Source organism: Balaenoptera ricei, chromosome 7 (assembly GCF_028023285.1).
Source record: "Balaenoptera ricei isolate mBalRic1 chromosome 7, mBalRic1.hap2, whole genome shotgun sequence".
In the NCBI taxonomy this organism is placed as follows: Eukaryota; Metazoa; Chordata; class Mammalia; order Artiodactyla; family Balaenopteridae; genus Balaenoptera; species Balaenoptera ricei.
Genome location: NC_082645.1, coordinates 74,606,726 through 74,627,369, shown reverse-complemented (window position 1 = coordinate 74,627,369; position 20,644 = coordinate 74,606,726). Strand labels below are relative to the sequence as shown.

Sequence of the window (20,644 nt, the reverse complement as noted above, 5' to 3'; positions counted from 1 at the left end):
AAATGAGGATACTAAACCCATCCACAAGGTTTTCATAAGAATTGCCTTAACACAAGGAAAATATTTAGAAAACTAACAAGCCTATAGTAAGCATTTGATAACTGCCAGCTATCATAATTATAAATCATGTATTCTTTACTTATTCAGAGAAGGGTTTGAAGAGAATTATAAAAATACACAATAAAATGTTAAGTTACAATAGAATAAAGACAAAAATCAGAGAAAAAGTCAAAACCAAGATAAAAAATCTATTTGTACAGATCAGAGGTGCCTATAAATTACTGTTTTGAGACTTGTTTTGGAGCCTCAAATTTGTCAAAGGAAAAAAAAAACCCAGTTAGGAAAGAAAGCCTTATCTGGCATTTAAGTCTAAACAAACAAACAAAAAAAATTGATTTAAGGTGCACAAACTGATAGAGTGAAAATTGTCAATGTCTTCCGAAATGATAAATGTTGGTTTTCATATTTTATACAACGTAGATCAAGAAATTTATTTCTTCATATGTTTAATATGTGACTTCTAATTTCTTAAATAAAAAGAGCAATTTATAAATTTTGATATCACCTGATAAATTTTCATAGATATTCTTCATTCCAGATGTATTCTAATACTCATTGGCTTGCAAACTAAATGGTAAGGCTATCAGATCACATGTTTTTAAAAATATGTTATTTTATTGATTTTGAGCTTATACTCATGTAGAATTATAGTATTGATATGAGCCTTAATTTTTTTTTTATTCATACAAATTACAGACTGCACTGAATTTGTTTTATCTGACTATAATTGGACATGGATTATCTATTGCATCACTGCTTATCTCACTTGGTATATTCTTTTATTTCAAGTAAGTACGTGTAAAATTTTTTTTAAATTTACTGATTATCTTTGGTGAATGCAGTGTCATATGCATGTTTATCCATGTGCTGATAAAATTTATGAAATATAGATGATTTATAATGTTTAAAATAAATAGAATGTTTAAAATAATTTGAAATATGTTGACTTTATAAAATGTAGAGAAAGGAGATTGATAAAATATCTGAAGCCTAACTTTACAAAATGAGTACGCATATTAGAATGAAGTCATGCAGTAAAAAGGGAGCCAAAATGAATATGTAAACCAATCCTTATTTGCTTTGGAAACGGCCAAATATTATAGGCCTTCCTAATTTAATTTTCAACTTCTTGGTCAATTTTAGTATCAGTATACATGGTACATTATAAGAACTGGTATTTTGTGCAAAAAATAGCAATGACATTTAATATATATTATTAAAAATAATTTCAATATATTATGGTTAGGTTAATTTTCCTGGTTTGGGGGGGGTCATCTTTAAAATAGTTAAATTATATTTTGAAATTTACTTGAAGTTTACTCTTTTTTAGGGTGGAGGGAGAGTCAGCTCCAATTTCTTTTTTTTTTAATTGAAATATAGTTGATTTACTGTGTTTTAGATATACAGCAAAGTGATTCAGTTATGTGTGTCTATATATATATATATATATATATAGACACACACATATATATATTCTTTTTCAGATTCTTGTCCATTATAGGTTATTATGAGATATTGAATATAGTTCCCTGTGCTATACAGTAGGACCTTGCTGTTTGTCTATTTCATATATATAGTAGTGTTATCTGTTAATCCCAAATTCCCAATTTATCCACCTTCCTCCAATTTCTTTTTTTTTTTTTTTCCTCCAATTTCTTGATTCAACCTATCAACTGTGATTCTTTTTAATTGACAGGAAAGTAAATTCTAAAAATGCATAATTATCTTATGCATTAACATGGTCTTCATAATTTTGATCACCACCAGTAATTAAAGAATGCAGTGTAAAGAGAGAGTAGCTATATTTTATTGTATCTTCATCACCAGTGTCACTGTCATTGTCTCTCTCTTCCTCTCTTCTTCCTCCTCTTCTTCTTCCCTCTTCCTTCCTCCTCCCTCTCCCCCTGCTCCTCCTCCTTCTCCTTCTTCAACAATCATCTTGGAACATTAGCAGCTTCAGAACCAACTAAAGTAGTAGTTGCACATCAAAATAATCCAAATCCAGAAATTATTAGACACCTGGATGTTAGGCTCATTTGTAACTGGAGCACCAGCTTTTAGCCCACAGTTCATCAAATATTCAAAGTACATGAAATAATATACGAACCAACCAACAATTATTTTTCATGAGTTCAAAATCATGGGATCTAGAGATTGCATCATAATTGCTGTTTTTGGAAACTTGCACTTTCTTAAGAATCTTCAATATCAGTTACTTTGGGGAATTTTTAAAAACTTTTTGTTTTATATTGGATACAGACAATTAACAATGTTGGGATAGTTTCAGGTGCACAGCAAAGCAACTCAGCCATGCATATACATGTATCCATTCTCCCCCAAACTCCCCTCCCATTCAGGCTGCCACATAACATTGAGCAGAGTTCCCTGTGCTATACAGTAGGTCCTTGTTCGTTATCCATTTTAAATATAGCAGTCTGTACATGTAGGTCCCATACTCCCTAACTATTACTTTGGGGAATTTTAATGGCACTTTTGATTTATGACATTATCGAGGGACCATTAGAAACCAACTAAAAATATTCCATTCTGAATAAAGCTAATTCACCATTTGAGAACATTTTAAAATGTGACTTTTTTTTTTTACTAAATTGTATTAAAACATGCATCAAAATAAGTTGAGACTTTTTATCCTAAAATATGGAAAACATTTCTTAAAGAATAAAATTTACTATACTATATTTTGTAACAAATTGCCGAAATGCTCTTGCTCAAAACAAACTGTGAATTCTCAGTCACTGCCTTTATAATTAGTTACATAATATCAATTGCTTATATACAGTTTAATAAAACTTCATGTCTTTACTCTTGAATATACTCTTAGGTTATGTAAGATTTTTGAAATGAATATTTTGGAGTACGAAAAACTTCATTATGACTGTCTAATAGATTGAAAACTGGAAAATAAACCATTTTCCAAAGTGACAATTTTTAAATAAAGTCCTCGGGTCTACAGTGATAAATTATTTATGCTAATTGACAAAGTGAAATAATGTTACTGATGATAACAAACTTATTGGTAAAATATGGCACTAAAACTCAGTTAATATTTAATTTAGTAAATTTAAAAACACAAAATAAAATTAAAATTTCAAAATCTCACTTAGTATAAATTTAAGAAAGATATAGTTCTTTTTTCTTCTTTATTGCTGAAAACAAAATCTTTACAATTTAAAAATGAATGTATCTAAATTTGAAAAAATGACTCTCTTGGATCTTAGAACTAAATGATACAAGTAACTCCCTAAAATCTATGCAGTACTCTAGAACTCAGATTCTTAGTTCATTAAAATTACATATTACCACACATACAAACACAGAGAAGATTAATTTAAATGTAACTAATATCAGCTAAGATTCTTCTTCTAACATGGAGACTTTTATGACCATGACTAAGTATAAAGTAGATCAGCCTCTACCCTAAAGGCATACAAGAGAAATCATAAGAGTTATTTAAGACTATCTTAAAAAGCTTCTTGGAAAAAAGGTTATGTTTTAATATTTCTAACCTCAGGAAAAAGAATGCAACCATTAATTAAAAACAAACTAATCTTGAGAATTGCACTTAAATTTGCAATATTTTTAAAAATTGAGAACAATTTAATTTTTTAAAGTAAAGAAAAGAAATATATACACCTACAATTCTAATATGCTATTGGGCAATTTCATTTATTTTTCCAGTTTTATTTCATACTCATTTGTATTTACTCAGTTTTATTTGTAATGTACAAATTATTTTAACTATTTTTACAACTTAGCATTATATAATTCTTTCCACGTCACTAAGAAGTTTTTAAAACAACCATTTAATTGGCTAACTAATATTGCATTTAGTAAGTTGACAAAAGTTTACTAAATCATTCTTCTATTTTTGAAAATTAACGTTGCTTCCAGCTTTTCCTATTAATAAAATACACTGCAATGGACATTTTCAGCCATAACTTTCCCCATATTTTACACTATTTTTTTAGGCTACATTCCCAGACTTGTGATTTCTTGGTGAAAGGGTATTTATCTTTTTATGGCTCTTGAGATATATCATCTCAAAAGTATTTCAAAATCAACATGTTCAAAACAAATTCATATTATATACCTTCTTCTAACCCAAAGCAGTTTTTCTTCCAGAGCGACCCATCTTTACAAATAACACCACCAGCAATCTAGTTGCATAAGCCATAGACTTAGGAGCAGTCTTCGATACCGTCACAGTTTTCCTCCCTATCATTCTCTCCTCATGCTATGTGGATAAAACCTCCTAACAGCCCTCCGATCTATCCATTTTGTTTCATCTCTCCTGCCACCACCACCAACCTAGTCTTATCTAGTCTCAGTAAGTCCACTTTCACCACCTTCATTCAAAGCTAAACATCGCAGCCAGAATATTTTCAAAGATTTATATTAAATATAGATCTGATTTTGTCATCCCTTGCCTTAAAAATTTTAGACTTCCTGTTATAATTTATATAAAACCAAAGTCATTAATGCATCCTATAATTGAATATTCTGTATAGTCTCTTCCCTGCTCCTCTAGTCTAGTTAAATGTAGTCATCTTTCAGATCTAAACCTTAGCATAATTTCCTCAGTGAAATCTCTGTGATTTTTTTATTGTAGTATTTCTGAAACTGCAACTAGTTTGTGCTGAATGTGGAATAAATTTTTAATTACCATTTAGGAGCCCACCATCTCTTCAGATTTAAGACTAATACAGCGGAGACCCTTCAGATTAAAGGATCTCTTTTTATTTTGCATGCAATAAGCCAAAATATTCAGACATATTAAATTTCTGAAGGACACAAAGTTAAATATAGCAATTATATTGCATGCCAAAATCAGTAGTTAAAAAGACGACAAGGGTGTCCTAGAATTCCAAGTCCTATGGCTCCAATCAAGTTTGAATTTTAAGGATATAAATAAAGTTCTAAACTAACTCCATAAAACCAAATGTAAAATTAACAGTTTCTTTATGAAAAAGCCATGATTTAACTGAGCAAATGCTTGCTGTGTACTAATGAGGCAATAGTGGGACTGCCAAGGGAAAACAATATTGCAAGCCAGACTATACATAAATGCAAAGTATCCAGTTTCAAATCTCTAATTAGACCAGTCATTTACTCTGTCTACTATGGACTGACTTTGTAAGAGAAAAAGAGGATGTCATAGAACTGACTTATCAGGACAGTGAAGAAATTAAAGAAAATAATATCTGCTGATCAGGGAGTCAAGGTACCAAAAATGTTAAGCCAAACGACAAAATAAACAGGGAACAGCAGATGACTTCCATAATCTGAAAGACTAAAATGGGAATAGAATTTGTATAATAACACAGAGAGAAAAAATACTTGGCTCAATTTAAAAAAATAAAAAACTCTAACAGGCAAACAAAATAGACTGAACCATCTGTTGACCAACTGACCTTTCTGTCACCCAAGATTTTCAGATATTAGGTGTCAACCTAGCAGGAATTTTGAAATAGGTGATTTCTATACTGGGTTCATAGCTGCACCTAATGATCTGTAATGCTACTTTCAAGCCCAAGTCTATAATTTAGGAAAGAAGATTAGAATGAAAGGGTTAATTTTTTTTTTTTTTTTTTAAGGGTTAATTTTTTAAAACAAAATACATAATTTCAATATCAGGAAAGTTAACATTTGTGAAAGTATTTTGCAGGCTGAAAGCAATCTACACAGATAAACTACATTTATTATTGATCAGGAATTGAAAGAAAATCTGGTTCAATATTTTTATATCTGTATTTTACATATATTATATTTAAAAAAGCAAATGTTATTCAACCAATACAAGTAATTTTCAATTGAAGGGTTAAAATTTTAAACTTCAGAATTAATTTATTTTCTCCATAGAAAAACACTTTTTAAAAAACTGAAATTGTGTATATACATGCTAAGTACTTTAGCTTTAAAGATACAATCTGTAGACCCATTTCTCATTTTAAAAAGAGAGGCTAAAAATTTCATGTTGCCCCAAACATCGTCTTCATGTTCAACATATTGATAGACCTTATCTTTTTCAGAAAAAGAGCAGGTTTTCTTTTTTTTTAAATCAAGAATACTATATGCAATATATATATATATATATATATATATATATATATATGTTAATTGCTAAAAATTTTGATGTTTTAGAAAAAAGATTTGTGACATGATACATAGGCAAAACCTCATTAAAGCAAATAAATGTCTTGCCAATATATGGAAATTGGTTCTTGGCTCCTACATAAAAGAAAAATTAAGGTTTTTAACTAGTTGCATTGCTTATTTTTAGAGTTTATTCTGAAACTACAATTAACTATTCATTTTCTATAGTGAACTATAAAAAAGCTTTAATGGTGAGTTAGTTAGCATGATAGATATATACTTGATTTCAGGTACAAGTTAATTTTAGTGGATAGTGTAATACAGTAATTAAAAACACGGGATATATGCAAATCTTGCCATCACCACTTACTAATAGTATGGACTTATCCTGATTTCTATTTTTCAGTTAGCCTGTTTCTTTATGAGTCCTAATGTTTAAAATACTGGGCAGAGAAGACACACAGTATCTGACATGTAGCGAACTTTCAATATACAGTAAAAGGTACTGATTTTGTCATTAGACAATATCAATCATGTAGGCACATAGACTACAATTACTTAGTCATCTAACATTATCCCTATATAAATAGTAATACAAAGTAAACAACAACAACAACAAAAGCCCCCCAAAATTGCTGTGGAGCTACAAAGAGCTATGGGAAGACAGAGGAAAGAAAGACTCATTTTGACTCATAGAATTGGAAGATTCTTGAGGTGATAATCTCACTGAAATGAGTGTTGAATAAAGGGTAGAATTTCAACAGGTAGAAATGGTAAGCCATAAAAACTGAAGAGATTATCTAGTTCAACACCTAATTTTACTTATATTCTAAGTAGTTAACTAAGTTATCTAGGGTTCCTCCCCATCTGTGTACTTTCTGTTTGGCTTAGTAATTTTATTTGACTTTAGTCATCTTTTAAAAATGGAGAATTTGACCAGAAAGAAGCAAAGCTTCAAATTAATTTTTCGTTTTTATTATACATTCTCAGGCTTTATATAAAACATGAGAAACCTGGGTCACGTTAGGCCCAGGTATACCATTCTAAATACTTTTTTATGTGTTAGACAGCCTTCACTACAGATGAGTGGTTAAGAGTGTGTTCTCTAAACAGGCACATTTTGTCTCAGATTCCACCTTCATCAGCTACTTGCTGCATAGTATCGAGCAGCTTCTTTCATTTCTCTAATCCTCAATTTCACATCTTTAAAACGCAGATTCTATTAGTATCTATATCATAGCTGAGATGATATATATGCATTGTTAAGTGGCGATTCTCATTTGGAAAACACTATTATTGGCATAGGTGTCACTCTTGCTCTTTCTTATTAGTCCATTAAAAGATTTTATATAAATATTTAGCCCTGATTGGCATACTTTAACAGTGGGCTCTTTTGAAACATAATTAAAGAACACAGTTTCTAGTTTTACGTGTACCACATTTTTAAAGAAATTGTTATAACGTTCACGTAGAAAAATAAGTACACAGTGAATGAAAAATTTTATAAACCAAAGTAGTAGTATAATTATATCAGAAATAAATTTAGGTTAAGTAAATTAGTCAAAGATAATAAAACGTTTTTTAATGCCCACAAGATACCACATAACTTACTCAGTACTTGAATTTGTATTAAAGAATTTGTGGTCTTTGATTTTAAGGCACTTCTAATATATACTCCCAGAACTATCTACTAAAATAGGAAAAGCCACTATCAACCCAAAACAACTATCCGCTAAAACAGGAAATAATGGAAAGAACAGCACAAATTTAGCTCCATGAGAGCAGGAATCATCACTGCTTTGTTTCTTTACACATTCTATGGCTTAGCACATAACCTTGCGCATAGTAGGCACTTAATACATTTTTAAGGAATGAAGACATGAACTGACTTGGAAATTTATTTCTAGGACAGACTTTCCCATGACTTATCTGTGACCTTGGACAAGTCCCTTGAGTTTGTCTGGCCTTTGCTGTCTCCATCAACAAAGAAAGACATTAGAGTAAGACTCTTTACAATTCTAACCAGTAGAAGCATCTGTGTAAAAAAACATAGGATACCCTGCAGCTAGATCCAAAGAAGACCAAGGCCATCTCAGAAAATGCTTAACTGAATGGTTAATGAAGCACGTTCATACAGTCAGGAGCAATAGAAATCTTAGCTTTCTTCCAACTAACCTGGAAACAATTCCTAGGGGAGCTGATGTTTCACATAAAATCATTGTGTGTACAAAAATCTATCAATATCTCCTTTCTGCTTCTGAACCCAGTTCCTCATACTGCAGTCATTCTTGCTTAGTCTAGGGTAGAGGCAACTTTTTTTTTTTCATTTGTTAATTGAGTGAGGGTCACTGATCCATACTAATAAAAACCAAGACCATACAAAAAGTTGACTTAGGGTACTGTTTGTTATTTTTTATTTAGAGAGAGAAAAGAAAAGTCTACTACTCATCCATGCTTTAAATGAGAAGCAGAGAACATGAAACACTATTTACCAGATATACTTCAGTTTTATATTAGAGCCAATTAAGGAAAGAGGGTGGGAGATAAAAAGAAAGGGAACAGAAAGGGAGGGGAAGAGAGAGAGACAGAAATTTGAGATTTGCCAAGCCCTAAGAGGCAATGACTCTTACTCATAATGATCCTTGGAAAAACAAAGCAGAACCCTTTAGATAAAAAAAAAAAAAATAAGCTTTATCAGAATTAATTATAAATTATATTTTAATTACTGTTTAAAATCTGAGAGCATAGCACATCTTGCTTTTACTTTCAACCCAGACAAAAGGCTCCATATACTTGCACGTAAAAGAGCACATGTAACTTGCATGGGGAAAAAGGCAGTCCTTTTTTTTTTAAACCATCTTAATTTTGCTGACATTTCAGACAGTGATTCTAAATAATTTTAAAGCCAAGTTGCATATTTACAACTATATAGAAGATGATATCATTTCTCGGTAGTCCTGAATGAATTCAGCAAAAAATCTATTTCTCAACTTAATAAAATGATCCTTTAATGCTTATATTTCGGCTTTTCGGGACAAGTGACACAAATTCTCACCTTCCTTTTTTTTAGATCATATTTGAAAATATTCAATCAATATTGTGAACCTTTCTCTCATTTCCAGTTTCTTCATATATCTCTTGAATTAGAACAAGTATGGCTTTCTCCTTTAAGCTATAACTATTCTCCTGAAAACTGTTCATGATTCAATCTTTAAATTGGTTTTAAATAAAGCTAACTATTTAAAGAAATCCTACATTGAAACAGAGACTAGAGAGTCTTATCTACAAATCATGCTCTGATGTCCCTGTATTTGCAAATCAGAGCTATCACTTAAATAAGTTGTTTAAAACCTGGCAAATCTGCACTGTCAGAAGTCTGGCAATGGCTGAGTTCAGAAATAGTCACGTAGCGATCCTTGAATAACATACCTCTGAGTGCCTACCCAGGACCATCCTTGCTTTCTCCACTCCTGTGGTAAGAGTGTATTCATTGTAAGTTTGTTGTGCACTACAGTTCTGAGATACATTCTATTCTATTGTATGTATTCTAGACTTCCTTCAGCTTGACACTGGATAGTGTTAGTTATAATTTTTCATATAATGTTTTATTAGAGCATACTCACTGAGTCTACTTCCAAATTAATGAATTTAATCAATGTGCTGAAAAATCCTTCCCTCTCAAACTGAACGTGATGAGAGCTGAAAGCATTCCTATTCAGGAATGCGAGTCTTGGCTGGAAAGCTTTTTAAATATGTCCACTGTAATTATATAATAAAAGCATTGCACTTCCACATTAGAGTATCAGATTTAAATCAGGACAAACTGGTGCAAGAAGTAATGGGTTTACTCTAACGAAAACCAGTTCCTCTATAATGTAATTGCTCGTACTGGTTTATGGAGAAGAGTCCCAAGTATGGAAATATAACTGAATTAAAGAATTTGGACTTATTTCAAAGAGTAAATTTATTATTTAAACTATAACTAAATGTTAAAGATTACATATTTCTGTTGATTTTTCTAATAAATATGCAACTTCTTTATAAGTGTATTTATAACGTATATTTAAATGTAAGTACTATTTAAGCATAACTGAATTTTCATGGGAACAAAATGACAAATTATTTTAAGAATGTTAATGATCCACTGCTTGGTGTAAAAACTATACAGTTATTAGAATGGACTAAAATTTTGTAATTTGAAATAGATAACACAAATAATATAACATCTTTCTTCCCCAAATCATAATATGCTTTGCAATCTGGTTTCCTACTCTTGCAGACATAGTTTATTTTCCTAGACCGTACCCACTGATATGACTGTACATGAGGAGAAAGCAAAGTAAACCCTCCCAACGGTAGCATCTTTTTAGTAGTTAGGAAAAACAAAACCCAAGAATGACTGTATATTACATTGCTAACATTTGCTGATGGAACATTAAGATGTAACATAAGAGTATGAGCTGCAGAATCAAAAAGTCATTTAGTAAGTTATGTTCTTTGAATTTAATTTGCCTCATTTAGTATGGAAAAAAAAAACCAGTGTGGAGTTTTGCCTTATGCTTTATTCACATTGTCTGTCCTTCTTGCCCCTCAAAAACCTTAAGCTTTAATTTTTAAAAAAAATGTTCGACACAGGATGCTGTCTCTGCTTGAGATGCTTTCCTTCCCTATCTTCTCCTGTTTCAGTTCTGTCTGGAGTATTCCCCTCACTCTTGCCACAGCCTTTGCCCATCTCCTAATTCTATTTTAACTTCTAAAAAGCATATAACACTATGTAGAATTACTTTATGTAATATATGTGTCTATTTACCCTCCACTGTCCCATGAGTAACATGAGATCAGGATCTTGCTCTGTGTTGTTCACAACTGTTTCCCCAGTATCTAGAAACAGTGAACAATATATTATTATGCATCAAAAATAGTTATAAGTGACTAAATGAATATTAAAGGAGACAAAAGCCTTACTATTGATACTTCATTAAAAACTTAAACATTCAAATTCAAAAGATCACTTAATAGGACTGTGACCTGGAGCAGCTTACCTCAGTTTTATTAAAGGATAATGATATTTCAAGGGGTTGTTAAATGAGATAATGAATGTAGAGTACTTATCTCTGCACCTGGGATATTGTAAAGCCTCAATATTATGGTGTATGCTATTATTATGAATTTTATCTCTAAAAGGGTTGTTTTTCAGTTTTTTTTTTTTTTTTTTTTTTAAGAGCATAAGAATCACAGGCATTCAGAAAGCCAGACTATTTCTTCTCTAGTTTTCTGCCCATTAGGAGACCAAGAAGCACACTTGCACTGGGGCAATTCACACATGAGAGCAAACCATTTGGCCACATAAAATGAGCATGTCTGTTCCTTATGCAGCCTGTACTTATATGTAATATTAAATGAGCAACTTTGAAAGGCATGGGCAGTGGAGGAGGGAGCATGATAGAGGAAGGGCAACCATTTCCTCTCTAGCAGGACTTGACTGAGCACCTTGGTTGAAACACTCTTGGACTCTTCCTAATCCGGCTGAACGGATCACCAGCAGCCTCCCAAAGAGAGCGAATGCTAGAGGTTATGTCTACTTTGTGTGTCATACATAACCAGGTGATTCCATCAACTCAAAGTTCCATTGCCAGTAGACAAAAGCTAGCCATACTGCTTATTCTTTTCATACATTTATTGCTTTCTGCCTGTTGTCTTTGGCAGTGTTCCGATTGGCACGGGCTTTCCTTTCGGATACATGATTTGTGTTTTCTTGTGGAAAAAGCTGAGCATTTGGAAATTAAATTAGATAAACTAGCACAAGGAAGTAGTACACTGTAGAGTGGGCTATTCTTTTATTGCTTGTATTTCCTCCTTCCATGACTAGTTTTGCTCAGGATTAGTACTGAGGAAAGTAATTTGGAAATTTCGACCTCATGTCAAAACCAAATGGGAATCAAAGGCAAGTGTTTTGTCCATACTGTGGCAGAACTTTGAATATGGAGTAGCATAATACCTGGCATCAGCATGATAAGGAAAGTGGAAATTTTCAGACAACTCCTTGGGAAGATAATTTAGGTTGCTTGATCTATTGCCCTTCATCACATGGAAATTATCTTTCTGATGCTGAATTCTTGTGTTTTGTAACAAAAAGATGACAATGTATCATTGCATTACTTAAAACATGGGCAGTTTTATATTACTGACACGAACCTTGACGCTATTTTATTATTTGTGAGAGAAGACCATTAGAGAATTTGATTAAAATTAGCCACATGAAAACTATGTTAAAAATAATAGTTAACTTGGAATGTTCACTATAGTTTAGATATTATGCTAAGCACTAGACATGATTTAATTCATTTAACCTTCCAGCCAATCCTATGAAGTACTATTGTTATCCCTATATTACACAAAAGGAAACTGAAACTAAGGATTAGAGTTTTTAAATAACTTGTCCAAAATCACACTTTCAGTAGGTGGCACAAAAAAGAGAATTGAAAGGCATGGTTACATTACACATGGAATGTAATGGTTTTGCTGCCACACTTATGCCAACTGCCTCTATAACTCTGCTTGTCAAAATTGCATGTTGAAATAGTGTTCTAAAATAATTATATGTAGAGAATATGAAACGGAAACAATCCAGACCTACAAACCACATTTTCTATTCTATGGTTATGCTAGGATAACATTTAAAGAAAGCAGACAGAGATTTTTTGTAAAACATTCTATAAGCCTATAAGACAATTTTTAAAAATATTTTGAATAAATAGTCACATTAAAGAATTTAGGATAGGTTAAATTGGTTGCAGATTAACATATGAAAAAATACTGAAATATTTTAATATTTCATTTAAGCAAACCAGTGTGTTTACCAAGTACATATTTTGGTTTTCATTTTCAAGTTGATTTTATTTGGCCTAATGTACTTATACGTATTAATGAATATGTTTAAAAGAAAACAATACGCATCACTAGAAAAATCTGAACCATTTTTACCACTAGACATTGAGAAAAAACATGTCAGATAGCATTTGTCTACATTTAAGTTACACAGAACCTGGAGGAAGAAATCGAAGAAACCAAAACTGTAAGCTAGTATTGTAGAGAGTAGGACTTATTTTACATAACACAAACTGAAATGATTTGGCAATGGTTCAGTATGTTACAATGATATAGTCAGCTAAATGGGATATCAGGGTTCCTAAAGCAGAAGTATATGGTTTGAGTCATATATGGTAGATTATCTATGTTGACCATACTACTTGGATAATTTTGTAAAACACTCAAAATAAGCTTCATGTGTGTATTGAAATGATTTCATGTGTCCTCAAGTATTTGTTTGGTTTTGGTACTCAATAATTCATTTACAATAGAATTTGACTCTATCGTTTCAAAATTTTGCCCATAATATGGCATTGTTTGGGTCTAAAAGAGGGAAATATGGTATATTCTTTCATCACATAGTAAGAGAATAAGAAACCATTTTTTGGCGACTGTAGTCACAATAATTACATCTTTAGAAGAGAATAGATACCAGCAGCTCGTTTTTTTTTTTAACATCTTTATTGGAGTATAATTGCTTTACAATGGTGTGTTAGTTTCTGCTTTATAACAAAGGGAATCAGCTATACGTATACATATATCCCCATATCCCCTCCCTCTTATGTCTCCCTCCCACCCTCCCTATCCCACCCCTCTAGGTGGTCACAGAGCACCGAGCTGATCTCCCTGTGCTATGTGGCTGCTTCCCACTAGCTATCTATTTTACATTTGGTAGTGTATATATGTCCATGCCACTCTCTTACTTTGTCCCAGCTTACCCTTCCCCCTCCCTGTGTCCTCAAGTCCATTCTCTACATCCAGCAGCGCATTTTTAAGTCTTTAACTTTCAAGCCAGATTGAGGTGGGAGCAGAGTCATTAGAAAAGAGGGAATTCTCAGAGGAACAGAAATACAGACTACCATAGAGAAAAGAAGGAAGTTTAAATGAACACAAGGAAAATTAAACTGGTTTTTCAACTAACTAGTTGGCATTTTATTTTACGTATTTTCAATCTTTTCACATGTGAATATTATAAATATCAACAGTTATTATATAAATGCTGTTTGTTTTATGTTCCTCAGCTCATATCTTTCTGCTCTTACTTCTATAATGAATTGCTGTTTTTGAAAGCCTTCTTCAATGTTTGTTTTCCTGCATTCCAATTTACTCTTTACAAATATTTCTGACTTGCTCTGTAAGCAAAGCTTCCTAGTCTTTTGGTCATAATTTGAAAAACATGAAATTTTGTTTATGTATATATGTCTTAACCAATGGACCTGGATATAAGTGTGTTCAGCAGGAAAGGGCAAAACAACCCAGTTAAGGAAAACATTTTATTTTTTTTCCCATGATGGTAGTTGAGTTATCTAAATTCCGTTACTAAAAAGGGGCATGGGTGCTTTATATTTGCATGGGTAAGCAGTTTTTCCCTAAATAATTTTTGGCACTCCATAGACACAGGGTAAGCCCAAGACAGGCATTTTAAAATAAGACCATGTTGACAAATTTTATGTGTTCATAATTTTCAACACAGAAGAGTGATAAATTACAAGAAATAAACTACACATAATATGTATAAATGATTTGAAAAGAGTATTTTTTTATTAGACCTCTCCTCATATTCATTAATTCTCTTCACTCTCAGTAAACACAAGCACTCGTGTCACTGCTGTGGCATTTTATCAAAAATAGAGCCATCTTTGCCTCAATGTTGACTTCAGTTAAATAGCAGAACTCATGATACTCCTTAATTCAAAAACTTTCACAGATTCTTCTTCTCTATAGAGTATCATTTTTACACTGTTCCTTGATCCCTGCCTGCTTCTCACTACTGTCATGCACTGCAAAGTCAAGTCAAATTAAAGACTCTCTAATATGAAAATACTAGCAACTCTCAGCTGTTTCTATTTTGATGGACTCCATCTGGACTTCACAATTGTTGGTATATGACTGTCTCACACACAATGATTGATCTGAGGGCCGTCTTGTTCATGAAGCCTTTCAAAGAAGTTTCCCTGATAGCATCTACTTCTGTGAAAGGCATGTATTGAAATTCCATAAATTTTGATTTGGATTGGATTCACTTTCAGATCCTTTAAAATACTAGAGTTATATATAGGATCACAGACCTTTAGCTGCAAGAAATTTCAGAGACAATATAGCCTAAACTTTGCATTTTAAATATAGAAATAGCAGCCTAACTATAACATCCTGGGCACATAGTCTATTTAGAATAAGGTGATATAGTGATAAAACTAGGTTAAAATCTCAAAGTTTCCAAAGTAGAAGTCATTGGTTTGAGTTATATAGGGCAGATTATCTAGGTTGATCATATTAATTGTATAACTGTGTAAAACCCAAAATGAGCTTTTAACTCTTTGTAATGAAATGATTCCTCATGTCTTCCTACATACATGTTTTGTTTTGATATTAAGTATTCAGTTTCAAATGGATTCCTTTATATTATTTTAAAACTTTACCCATAATAAGCCATTGAATAATGCTTCATAAAAGATGTAGTACTTGAGTTGGTCTTTGATCATAGGTAAGGCAGTCATGTACAATCTTGTAGAGCAGATGTGGATTCAACCTGAAGACCAGCATTACTTGTCATGAATGACATCTGCTCCTGAAATCTATTTCTATATGAACTCCATTTAGGCAGTTTTAAAATTTTGTTTTACACATGAGGACCTTCAGTAAGAGGAGGCAATATTTTTATATCTTATGCATGGCTGGGCCAATTGGAAAAAAACTCAGTGAAGCTGAGCAAACCTCATTGGTTGCTAAATCTATATTTTTATCAACTCATTTCTTCTAAATACAATGTTATTTCTCTCATGATTGGTCTACATAATCACCACTACCACATAGGAGCTATATAAACAGAACAACCATAAATAATCATAAACAGGCTATATAAATAGAACAGCCTATGTGGTATAATGAAAAGAGCATTATCTATGTGAGAATCTGCTGACAAATCCAAAGTTTTCAAATTAATTAGCTGCATGATTTTTTGATCAATTATCTATCTTCACTGAATTTCAGTTTCTACACCTTCAGAATGAATTAGAATATTAATCATGATGAGAGATTAAGGGAAGAAATTTATGTAGAGGCCTTGTACAGACAAATTTCCTTTCCTTATATATGTTTACCTGTACTGAAGCAACTCACGTGTCTCTTTGCTTTAAGGAATTATAGATTTTCCCCAATTAAAATTTTATCATGAGTGAATCTTGAGGAGAAAAAATAATTCTTCCAAATATGGAGCAGCTGCTATGAATTGTGAATGTATCTTATTTGAATGATTATTAATACAAAATGTGGAAACATTTTATGATGTCAGCACACTTTGGTTTCTCTTGCCTTTCAGGAGCCTAAGTTGCCAAAGAATTACCTTGCACAAAAATTTGTTCTTCTCTTTCGTTTGTAACTCTATTGTAATAATCATTCATCTCACTGCAGTGGCCAACAACCAGCCCTTAGTGGCCACAAATCCTGTAAGTAAAATGAAGTTTAGGTTCAAGGGGTTAGTGGGGAAAAAATAGGAGAGGTGGGGGGCAGGGGTAGATACATGTATATGTGTGTAATTAAGTACTAATATATGTATATTTTATGTCTGACATATAAAGAGTAAGTATATGTAGCTATATTCCAATTTAGAAAGGTAAATATATCTCAATATTCCCCAAGTTATAAATATTGAAACCAAAAGGAAGAATAATTTCTTTGTTCTAGTTATCTACATATGTTAAATGTCTTCACCTCATTTATGGTTAGAGTCTTACTGCTGGTGGGACATAACATTTCCTCAATCAAATTTTTAAAAAATCAAGCAAAGCAACTAACTGTGTAGTTAGAGAAAGGCAGCACATGAAAATGGAAAATTTAATTTAAATTATATGTTTGGTATCACGCTGACTTTAAAGAGTTAATAAAACCAGGGGAAAATGAATTATGCCTATATAATATTGAACCTTATCAACATAAAATTTTTCAAGTGCTCTACCAAATCCTAACTATCTCAGCAAACATTTATAAATTGTTCCCTTACAATCCCTTTGGAAGCACAGGTTTTAGGATAAATATAAAAAGATACACAAAAATAAGCACAGAGACTATCACAATACAAAAGTTATATTTTTAAAATATAACCTGACATTTACTTATACAATTTTATATATTTTATGCAAGCTATATGCATACGTAAGCTATATTTAAATTAAAATATCTGCATAAATAGCAAGCATATATTCGAGATTTTTAAATTGCCTGCTTTTATAATATTTGTAGTATCTATACTACAGTTTTGGATGTAGATTTGGGAAGGATGTATATATATGTATATATAAAATAGTTTTTATATAAAAGATTAAGGTTAAGATTATAAAAGATTAAGTTCTGGTTACTGAAATCGGGGAAGGGAAGGAATTTTCCCTTAATTGTTAAATAAACAATACTCTCATATGTGTTTTATGTGTGTTTTTAGGGTAATTTCCAAAATTCTAAAATTCCCTGTGTTGTTTGCACATGTGCATCCGGATTGCTTAATCTTGTGTATGTTCCACTCTAAAGTCACTGGGTGAGGAAACACTGGGGTATAATTAGCAATATAAAAAATTGGCAAATATCCTGCCATTTTAGAGTGCATTTCTCTAGAGCAAGGAAAGTCGGAGTTTTGTTGTGAAGCTTCAGAGAAAGAGACTCTAGATCTTACATTTATATACTAGGATATTCTGTTTATCACATAAATTGCAAAATGTAGTATAGTTACTTTTAATGTATTCTTGGAAAATTTATTGTCTGTTTATATTGCCAATGCCATCATAAAAATATTTTTCTAAAGCATGCTTTAAGTTCTTTTTATCATAATAATTTATAGATAAAATTTTTAATGAAATCAGGAGTTGGAAGCCCAATTAGATATATGTATCTAAAAACTATACAGATAAAATTTTGAAGCTGAAGCCTATCATTTCTATATAACATAGTTAAATAACTCAGCTTTATTTTTGAGAGAACTTTTTAATATAATGTTTGACATCAATGTACAATATTTAAAATTTAATATCATGCATTCTGCAGATGTATTTAATAAAAGAATAGTTTTGTAAATATCCTCAGTCAGAAGGCATTATGTATGGTCAAGAAAACAAATTTTTGTTCAGGATGTAGCTTTGATTGATGTTGTATGAATTAGCAAATCATTTAACTTCTCCAGTACTCAGTTTTTTATCTATAAAATATGTGGCTAGTGATAAATCATGCCTCACAGAATTATCTCAGGGATTACATAAAACAATACATATTAAAATATTTTTAAGCTAACTTATATGCCAATGTTATTACTACTATTCTATGATAATACAATATTTATTTTCTAGTGCATTTAATTTCCAGTTTTCCTTTTAGTGAAAAAGATATTTATTTCAAAAACGGTGATAATTGCCACTAAATATTTGAGTTCCAGTCTGGAAACTGGAGCTGATGGGAGTAATTGGAGAGCTTTAAATTTATTCCCCTTGTTAAGGGGTAAATATCTCTTTTACTCCTTTGTATTTTCTTTACCCAATATTTAAACCTCTCTCTTCCTGTCTCTTTGAGAAAGTGGAGACCTCAGGAAAAGAGGAAGGAAAACCATAACTTTTTCTTCTTTTTACCTACGTGAAACCCTCAAACCCCATATTTAAATAAAACAAAGAATGGGCTCATTAGATTATTATTTAATAAGTATTTGCACTGGTAGCACACGATATGCAAGACTTCCTAAGTATTTGGCACTTTTCATGAATTGCTTTTAAAATTATTAAGATAATGATTAAGATTTTTCCAGCAGAATGCAACAATCGAGGAGTTCATGATGACATGGTTAAAATAGATGTAAATTCATTCATGTGCAAAACTTTGATACTTGTAATTACACAATAACTAAAACAATATTAAGAAAATACACATCCACTAAATGTAGTAAATTTGGCGTTCACATATTTCCTGGGAGGTGTATCATTTTAAATCTCTGAAGTCAGTGGCTAAATACTTTAGAGGCACCATTAGATGGGGATGAAGACTGGCTTTTATAAATCTGAATCATTAGTGGGAAAGATTTTGTGTAGAGGAGAGAAAATTCTGTGTTTCTGTATAACTAAGCTAAACTAGAATATTGCTTTACATGTACATTTATAAACAACTAAATATTGATTGCTTTCTGGGAATTCCCTGGCGGTCCAGTGGTTAGGACTCCGTGCTTCCACTGCCAGGGCCCAGGTTCAATCCCTGGTTGGGGACCTAAGATCCCCCAAGCCACATGGCACAGCCAAAACATATATATATACACATATATACATACATATATCTATATATCTATATCTATATCTATATATCCTTTTTTCCTCATAGGTTAGCTGTAAAGTGTTCCAATTCATTCATCTTTACCTGATGGGCTGTAACTACTTTTGGATGCTTTGTGAAGGCATTTACCTACACACACTTATTGTGGTGGCTGTGTTTGCGGAGAAGCAGCACTTGATGTGGTATTATTTTCTTGGCTGGGGTAAGTGCCATCAAGCATATCTACTGACTCATCTTTTAAGAAAGCTTTTGGAGGATGCAGAGATCCTTTGTAATAAAAATATTCTTATTATTAATCATTTTTTAAACAATATCAAGTGATTAACCTTTGCTCATTGCTGTAAATTAAAATATTTAAAGTACCACTGACTCACTGTTATCGGTAACCACAGGTCAATTAATAATATAATTTTTTTCTGTTTAATATTCCAGTGTATATTTTGGCCAAATATGTAGTGACTAAAACAATAGAATTAGAATCATAAATTAGGGATCTATTCTGAATCTCCTTTTTCCTCATGTGCAAAACGAGGGCATTGGGCTTAACCAGCTTTGAAGTTCCGTTCTAAAAATGCTTGTTTGAAAAAAATTGTTATTTTATTTTAAGAGTAGAGGGAACAGTAACTGAATAAAGACAGCCAAAAAATTCTGCTTTTTCCACACAATCTCTTGACATGGTATTCACAAAGCAAAAAATAATACACTTCTAGCATATTTTTAAAAAATAACTGGAATAATACAAAACATAAAATGCTGAAAATGAATTCATTGTACATGAATTCAATAGGACTAGTTTCCAGAAACATAACTGAAATGGTACTTATCTATCTATCTATCCATCTATCTACCTATTTATCCAGTCAGATAATAGATGTAGATATATAGAGGTATGTACACACACACTATATTTTTTTTTACTGAAATAAATATTGTTCCTATTGGTTGTTTGATATTATTGATAATAAAAATGTCATATATATATTTGCCAAGTGAGTCCAATTTTTGCTCAATTATATGTATGTATGTGTTGAGGCTATTAGTACACTCAGGCTACCTTTATAAAATATACCTTCATTTTACATTTGAA

The 20,644-nt window shown here is 31.7% G+C and overlaps 1 protein-coding gene across 6 annotated transcripts in view; it reads left to right on the top strand.

The window, feature by feature from the left end:
* The window catches only part of CALCRL (calcitonin receptor like receptor), a 103,671-nt gene that overhangs the window by 66,371 nt on the left and 16,656 nt on the right, over positions 1–20,644 (top strand). For all 6 annotated transcript variants that reach the window (XM_059928290.1, XM_059928294.1, XM_059928293.1 and 3 more), the window contains 3 exons: positions 757–848; positions 16,583–16,709; positions 19,606–19,759. In XM_059928290.1, the coding sequence (XP_059784273.1) occupies positions 757–848; positions 16,583–16,709; positions 19,606–19,759 (373 nt within the window). The remainder of the gene's footprint in view (positions 1–756; positions 849–16,582; positions 16,710–19,605; positions 19,760–20,644) is intronic.